Raw genomic sequence first — 8,737 nt, 5'->3', positions numbered from 1 at the left:
TGTGTGTGTGTGTGTGTGTGTGTGTGTCTACCAAAGTTTATGTGTACAATGTGAATGTACAAAATAGTGGAGGTCAGAGGATTTCATATTCTCGAGAGCTGGAGTTTCAGGCCATTGTTAGCCATCTAACATGGTTCTGGAAACTGAACCAGGGTCTTCCACAAGAGCACTATGTGCTTGGATTGCTGAACCATCTCTCTAGCCCTATTTTTTTTTCACATTAAAGATACTAGGAAAATACTAACTACAGAAATCAGAAGAGACTGGAAATCATGGGTTAATGTTGCTCACAGGTAGTATCTCAGAAAGCAGAACTCAGTAGCCAGTTACATCACTCACATGCATGGATGCATGGAAACTACACTGCTCAGTAGCAAGATAAATCTCTCACATGTATGGAAACTCACACAGCTCAGGGGCAAGATACTTCACTCACATGCTTGGATGCATAAAACTCATACAATGCAGTACTTGGATACATGGAAACTTATACATCTTTTTTTACTTGTTTAAAAATTAAAAAAAAAAACAAACAAACGAAAAAAAAAGAAAAAAAAAAACAAAAAACATTTTTTTGAGAAAGGCTCTTATTAGCACATGTTGACTCCAGACTAAATATGTAAGTATAGTTCAGGCTGCCCTCTAACACAGGACAGTCATTTTGCCTCAGCTTCTGAAGTACTGGGAATGCAGGTAGGAACTACAACACCCAAAGATATTCTTGATATGAAAGCAAACTGATGTAAGTACTACTCTTAAGAGTTTGGTAGTTTCTTTAAAATTTTACTTTTTTTTTTTAAATGGAGGTTCATTTAGTGCACTTATAGAGGTCAGAGGTTAACAATTTGCCACAACTTTCTTTTCTTCTACCACATGAGTATGGAGATTGAGTCAGGCTATCAGGCCTTAGTCTGCTGGGCCATCTATCTCACCAGCCCTAGTGGCTTCTTTTAAAGTTAAAAGAAATTGAGAGTCATTGACTTTGTGTTCTCTATCACTTTAGAAGTTTCTTTCAGATGATGTGTGTGTGTGTGTGTGTGTGTGTGTGTGTGTGTGTGTGTGTGTGTTGAGACAGGGTTTCTCTGTGTAGCCCTGGGTGTCCTGGAACTAGCTCTGTAGACCAGGCCGACTGGCTTTGAACTAAGAGATTCGCCTGCTTCTGCCTCTTGAGTGCTGTGATTAAAGACAGGTACCACCACCGCCTGGCCTTATAGTTTATTTTTATAATTTGTTCTATATAGGTCTAAATGTTTCAGATTCACTTCTGAAGTAGGATATCTTAAGGAAAAAAGAAAAAATAATTCATTATTATTTAGGAGTTGTTCATTCATGCTGAAGATTGTACTTTTGAAGACCTCTGTTTTTCTTTAAAAAACATTAACATTTTAATTTTTAGCATAAACTTGGCTTCTGATGTGAACTTTGTTTCTTTGGGCATTATGAATTTTTAAAAGATTTATATAAATGTAGTACACATGTCTGTGAGTGTCTCTGGAGACCAGAAGAGTGTGTTAGATTTCCCTCATTATAAGTGCCTGATTAGGTTTCTGATGACTAAACACATGTCCACTGTAAGAGCAGCAAGTGTTCAAGAAAAGAGGGGGAGAAGGCTTTTCTCTTAACATGCCTTTTTCCCCCTCTGGCAGTAGGATGATGAAAATTTGCAGTTATTTCAGTCTCTGGATCATATTTTGAATTGTATATGAGAAGAAGCAATTTTTTTCTTTTATGAGGGCAATTCCTTTTTAACAAAATGGTCTAAACACTTATATTTCTTCAAAATGTAAATCAAGTTATAATTTCTATTTAAATGTGCTAGTTCATGTTTCTGAATATTGAGGGCAATATTGATGGATTGAGGTGTTGTGTGTGAACCTGTGTATGTAATAACTTTAGAGAGGTTAACCCTTAGCACAGATCATTTCTAGATCATAAGAACAGTTTTCATTTAGCTGTAGTTCTGACGTCATGGCCAATCAGAGAGCCTCTCAGGCATTGATCTGAGTATCCTTAGCTGTCAGTGTGGGTAGTGTGGAGGGAGGGCGGCCTAGACTGAGAGGCTGTGAGACAGCAATGGTGAGGCTCCTACTTGCTTCCAGAACAGTTCCTAAAAGAGCAGTTAATCCACCATAAAAATCATTGTAAGCTAAAGAGAACTGAGAGTAAATGCATTAGATGTTATGGTGAAGCTTCTTAATTAACAGGGAAATTAGTAAATGAAGTAAATTCCATAAAAATAATAGTTTTTTAAAAACAGAATCAGGTGGCTATGATGTAACATAACGGTGGAGTGCTTGTCTACTCAGTATTCTCTTTTGTAGGTTTTTAACAGGGTTTCTTTGTGTAGCCTTGACTGTTCTCAAACTCACCCACTCTGTAGACCACTGGTCTTGAACTCACAGAGATCCACCTGCCTCTGCCTTTAAATGCTGGTGTTAAAGGTGTGCATCAGCACTGTACAGCCTTACCAGTATTTTCAAGTCCCTGAGTTGGATACCCATTCCTGCAGCAAGATGAAATGTATGGAGATTCAATATAGCTATTGAATCTTAAGTCCTAAATTTAATAAGAGTAAAAGGTTGACTATGATTCTAAACTTCACCTTGTTTTCATGGATCTCTATATCTGAAACGTTTTAAAAGGTCTTGTATTATTCTATGGGTGTTGTAGTTTTATTTTTTTAGCAACAACTTTAATCTATTTAAGCTATTTAAGATAACTTGTTAAACTTTGTATGTTTCGTATGGATCGAAATAACCTTTTGGGAATATGATGCTTGTTGTTATGATCTGTGCATGTGCCAAAGAACCCATGAGCTATATTTTTGTGTGGGTTCTTGGCTCTGACTATTACAGTTAAGGTTGTAAATACAAATATTGTTTCTAGACAAGTTAGCTGAAAATGCAGAAAGCTGTAGTTCTTCAGTAAATTTTAGAACAAATTTCTATGTTTTTAATTGTCTTTTAATTCTGGGACCTGAAGGTATTAGTTTGTATTTCTCTGCCTGCCTTTTTTTTTTTTTTTTTTAATATTTATTTATTTATTATATGTAAGTACACTGTAGCTGACTTCAGACACTCCAGAAGAGGGTGTCAGATCTTGTTACAGATGGTTGTGAGCCGCCATGTGGTTGCTGGGATTTGAACTCAGGACCTTTGGAAGAACAATCGGTGCTCTTAACCACTGAGCCATCTCTCCAGCCCCCCCCCCCTTTTTTTTTTTAATTTACTTATTATACAGTCAATACTCTGTCTACATGCCAGAACAGAGTACCAGATCTCATTATAGATAATTATGAGCCACCATGTGCTTTCTGAGAATTGAATTCAGTACCCTCTGGAAGAACGGAGAGTGTTCTTAACCTGTGAGCCATCTCTCTAGCCTGTATTTCTCTGTGTAACTATTAAATGTGTTTGTACTGAAGTAGTTACCGCCTTACCACACCAGTGAATTTACTTTTGTGTGTCATCAGGTCCCTAACACCGTTTCTGAGCTGGGTGATTCTTGAGAATGGCTCCCAGTTTTTTGTGTAGAGTCATACAGCTGTGACTCTGTTTATGTTAGTTTTATTGAGATCGCATCTTACTTTTTGTTTTATTTATTTATTTTTTGCCTTAGCTTTCTGAGTGGTAGGATTGCAGACACACCAACACACCCAGCAGGCAGCAGTAGTTTACTGTAGTTATAGGACAGAAAGGATGACCAGAAAAGGGAAAAGATGCGTGGGGCAGAATTAGAGTCAAACCAGATGAGTTTTGAAACTTCAGTGATGAGGCACAGAAGATACAATTTCCACAGCTCTGAATGGGGCTCAATGCCGAAAGTATTGAGGTCTGCTTATATATATGCCCTGTCCTAGCACAAGTTAATATTCGGGCTTCCTATAGGACAACAAGTGTTTTTTTATAGCCTATATGTTTGTGCAAATAGCTTAGGAACAGTGGCACACCCATTAATTAGTTCTTAGACTGGTGGGAACCTCCTGAAACATATGTTGTAAGCTGACAATCAGGGGCTACCTGTGTAACAGCCCTTTCTTAGTGTAGACATTCTTAAGCCTGCTGCACTGCATTTTCTGCACATGTGTATTATATTGATGCAGTATAGCTAAGTGTGAAAGGCATATTAGTTATTAATTCCAGCTAATTAAAAACTGGAATTTGTGTTTGTATTTACCTTTGCTCTAAGTAGTAGAATAGATTGATGTGTTATTTAAAAAGAGATCTGATCATCTGTGCTTCAGTTTAAATAATGCTAGCTTTTTAAAAGAGTTAAATTGAAGTACATTTTAAAATGGTGTGGAGAGTACTGTGCTAGATATGGGTAAAAACTGGAAGCAATTCCTGTTTTCATGGCGATGTCACCAGGATTACTATATGAGCAGATTTCCTCCAGATAAGTGTGGTTGTAGTTTGTGATGGGACCAAGTAAGGACCATGGTACGCAGACTCGTTGGTAGAATGCATTTGTTTCTTTTACAGCTGAATGTGGCCAGAATTCTTAATCTGATGAGCGACTTTATGTTAAATGGTATAGTTTTTCAACCATACTTTTCATCTTCTTCAGAAGGAAAATATAATTTGTTAACAGCCACATAAAGAAATATGACCTGTAAAATTTTGTTTATCGTGGATGCTAATAAATGTTCATATAAAAATTTATGCTGGTTTCTCTGGCATAAGAAATTATACTCAAAAAAACAAATCAGTGTTTGCCAAATGGAAAAAAAAAGATAGTTGAAAACATTTTCACTGTTTTAAATGTCTGCTTTTTTTATGGAAGGAAATAAATTCTAACTTTGCTTTTATTCTTTATGATCTTATAAGTGAAGGTTCTTCAGGTCTGTTCTGTATCAGATTTGTTTTAAAATGTTTTCTGCTTTGCTTCTTCATTCTTTCATGGGGTTTACTGTGCCAATTTTTAATTTAAAAACCTTGGTTTTATGTATAATGAAATCACTCCCAGAATTTATGTCTTAATCAAAAAACAATTTTGTTTTGAGTTCTGCCTGCAAACTTCAGTGTGTACAGGGATGTTGTCTGCTTCATGTGCAGGCCTCTCCATGGCCTGCTGACAGTGCCTGTGATTACCATATCAAACAATTGATAAAAGTCTGTGAGTGTGTTATCTTATATCTCTAGCTGGAGAGATGGCTCAGAAGTCAAGAGCTCTTCCTGCTTTTGCAGAGGACCTGAGTTCAGGTCCTAGTACCTACGTTGAATGACCTACAACCTCTTCTAATTTGAATTCTAGTTGATCTGACACCTTCTGGCTGCCTCATGCATCAGCAAAGACAAGGCTTGTGTACACACATGAAGGCGTGTGTGTGTGTGTGTGTGCGCGTGCGCGCACACACACACACACACACACAGAAAAATTAGAATAATTTTTTTAAAATTAAAAAGCATTAAATTAAAAAAATTAAACATTTAAATGTAATGTTGAAATAAAATATTCTAGAAATTGTATAGAAATAGTTTATAATAATTTCAGTTAAAAAACATGTATTAGGATCTGGCTTTATAGTATTATACAGAACTTTTCTAGTATATTCTTATACACGAAAACGACAGCAAACTTGAATGTAAATTCTTACTATTTCCCGTTAGCTAGCAGATTATATTTGAGGCAAATCTAATTCAAATTAACTTTAGGATGCAGTTGTAGCAAACTGTCAGCACGATCTTTTGTTCACGTTAATGCTAACACATGAGACTGTAGAACCCTAGGGATAGAAGGTCCACTGTATGTGGGACGTGCTTTATAAGCTAATGTGTTTTTAAGGCCTCATGGGAGCAGACGAGGGAATGTGGATGGGAATGATGTCACAGAAGAGCCAAACACACAGACCTCATCTGCTGAAAATAAAAGGTATGTGATAGCAACTCTCTCCTCGAGTCTTCACACCCTGGGACAGCACCTGGCTAAAACTGGCTTCAGGAAAAGTGGGAAAGTACAGGGTGTTAGCAACCCTCCTGTGCTAGTGAGAGGAAGTAGTAGGCAAGAAAGGCTGAGGTACTGGGAGTGAGCACCTCTGGAATTTCCTGTGGCATTCTCTCTGTTCTCTCTCCTCCTTCTGTGCTGTGGCTTGAGCACAGACCGCTGGGTGAGGCAAGCACTTTACCATGGAGCAAGCACTTTACCATGGAGCTACATCCCTAGGCCTGCACCAGGATTTTCAACAATCATTTTTTTTAGTAAAGTTTGGCAGGGCTTTCAGTGTAAGCCTCTCTCATTCTAAAGTATAAATTAGTTTGAAAGAACGAAGGAGAAATAACATAATTGAATGGTGTTATAATGAATTTGAAACATCTGGGAATTGTGGCTTGCAGAGATGACACAGTGGTTAAGAAGTTATACTGTTCTTGTAGAGGACTCAGTTGAGTCCCAGCAATACATCTGATGGCTTAACAGCTGCATGTAATCCCAGTGCCAGAGGAATCTGATACCTCAGCAGACACATGCACATGCACATGCACATGCACATGCACATGCACATACACATACACATACACATACTTAAAGGATGATCTTGAAGTCATGGTACTGCAGTTGGACTGAAAATGGATTGAGTGAGTTTTTAAGTTTTTTTTTTATTTATTTATTTTTGCTTATTGGTGGGGTTTTAATGCTTACACTGTAAAATTAGTATTCAAGTTTCTATTGATAACAAAGCAAATAACTTTATAGTTTTATTTTGGTGCTTTTTTTTTGTTGTTGTCCATAAGTATGAATAGTTTTTTTTTTTTAAAAGAAAAAAACAAACAAAAACCTAAAAGAAAACACACGGGCTGTCAAGATGCCTCAGTCGGTGAGGGTGCTGGCCGCAGACCTGATGACCTGAGTTGATCCTCGGAATCCACATTATAAGGGAGAGGACTGCCAAGGTTGACCTCTGACTTCCACTCTGACTATGCCACATGTATTATAAACACAAACAAAAATTTTAAAATTGATGAAATGTAAAGCAAAATCACATGAACTCTGGGGATGTGGCTTAGTGGTAGGCTGGTTGTTCACATGGACAGAGCCCAGGGATTAACCCCCAGCATAGTATAAACCTCACACGGTGAAGCACACCTGTGACCCAGCACTACAGGTGGGAGGGGCAGAAGTTCAAGGTTTGGGGCTTTAGAGGGAATTGAACGTGAAGATGGGGTACATCTTCATCCCCCCCCCCTAAAAAAAACCTAGGATCAGGGACAGAATCCTGAGGCTCTGAGTGTGGACCTGAATATGATTATGTGCGTGTATGGAACAATCTCAGTGGAACGTGTACAGTTGTATGCTGATCAGGGAGGCAGAGTAAGTTGTCCTAAAATACAACATAAAGAAGGTGGTGTGCAGTGTCCCGAGGAAACAAAGTGACTGTCACCCCTGGCTGTTAGAAAACCTGCTCTTTGTTTCAATTAGGTTCCCTTGAGGATCAGACTGTTTTCTTTGCTTTTTTTCTTTCAAGAAAGTTTGTTTTTAAAATTCTTTTTAAAGATTTTTTGTTTTTTACCCTAAAGGGATAATCTTTTCTAAATGGGAATATAATTAAAAGGCGTGTGTGTGTGTGTGTGTGTGTGTGNGAGAGAGAGAGAGAGAGAGAGAGGGAGTGTGTGTGTGTGTGTGTGTGTGTGTGGTATTTCATATAAAAAAATATTTCAAATCTGTGGACCCAGTGAAGCAGGCTGAAGAATAAAGAAATAAAATACCATAGTTTTAACTAGCATGTTTTGAAAGGATAATTCATATTCACCTTTTCTTCTTCAAGGGTACATGTATGTACAGGTGTTTGTGAAGGCTGGAGGTGAAGCTCTAGTGTCTTCCTCCATTCTGTTCACTGCATTCTCTGAGGTGGGACTTTGCCATGGCTGGCCAGCAAACCCTAGGGGCGCTGTTGTAGTCACCTCTCTAGCTGCTGAGTAAGCTCTTGACTGTGCTGAGGGTTGAATTCAGGTCCTCATGTTTTCCAAGTAATTTACTCACTGAGCCATCTCAACTCCTTAGTTTTTGTTCTTTAAGACATGGGGTTTTTACATGTAATTGAATTTTACTGTGTAGCCCAGGCTGGCCTCAACCCTACAATCTTTGCTTCAGCCTTCTAAGTGCTGGCATTAGAAGCACATGTACCACTATTCCCAGCCTTTATGTTGAATTTTGTTTTCCTAAAAATACCTGGATTTTAATATTTGCTCTCTCATATTGTTTGTTTTAGTGTTCACGATAACGGACCATCCAAATCCGCTGATCCCGATATCACAAGTCCATTTGCAGGCATGCTCTTTGGTATGTCCAGTACTTTCAGTTGATTAGACCTCCGTAGAGTGTCGAATTAAATGTCCTTAGTGAGAACTCAGTATTGTGAGTAATGATGGCTTTGTGAAGAACAGCAGGCATGTATTGAGGCTTACTTTATGATGGTTACCATACTAAGCATTTAGCGTGCGTTGTTTAGAACTGTTGATACCTTAAAGCTAAATACCTAATAAATTAGCTATATGGGTTATAGATGATAGCTGAAATCAGTTTGAGTAATAAGGCTGGTTTTATTTATTTATTTTTTTAAGCTAGGATTTTGTTGTATTATGACTGTTTCTTTTTATTCTGTTTTATATGTAACTCTTGATTCTTTGCTTATTTCTTGTATTTTATTTCACTTCCTTTGAACACTCCATTCTAGTACTCTTGTTGCTTTAATCATTATTCTAGTGTGTGCGGGTGTATGTGTGTGTGTGTGTGTGTGTGTGTG

General features: G+C 37.8%; 1 protein-coding gene across 9 annotated transcripts in view; it reads left to right on the top strand.

Annotated features, from left to right (window-relative positions):
* Positions 1-8,737, top strand: part of Cspp1 (centrosome and spindle pole associated protein 1) — an 88,943-nt gene that overhangs the window by 35,867 nt on the left and 44,339 nt on the right. For 8 of the 9 annotated variants that reach the window (XM_021222073.2, XM_029533236.1, XM_029533234.1 and 5 more), the window contains 2 exons: positions 5,785-5,871; positions 8,204-8,274. The exons of the other annotated variant lie outside the window; for it this stretch is intronic. In XM_021222073.2, the coding sequence (XP_021077732.1) occupies positions 5,785-5,871; positions 8,204-8,274 (158 nt within the window). The remainder of the gene's footprint in view (positions 1-5,784; positions 5,872-8,203; positions 8,275-8,737) is intronic. 9 annotated transcript variants of the gene reach the window in all.

This window comes from Mus pahari, chromosome 22 (genome assembly GCF_900095145.1).
Source record: "Mus pahari chromosome 22, PAHARI_EIJ_v1.1, whole genome shotgun sequence".
NCBI lineage: Eukaryota > Metazoa > Chordata > Mammalia > Rodentia > Muridae > Mus > Mus pahari.
The sequence above is the reverse complement of the archived record's forward strand: the minus strand, read 5'-3'. Positions and strand labels throughout refer to the sequence as shown.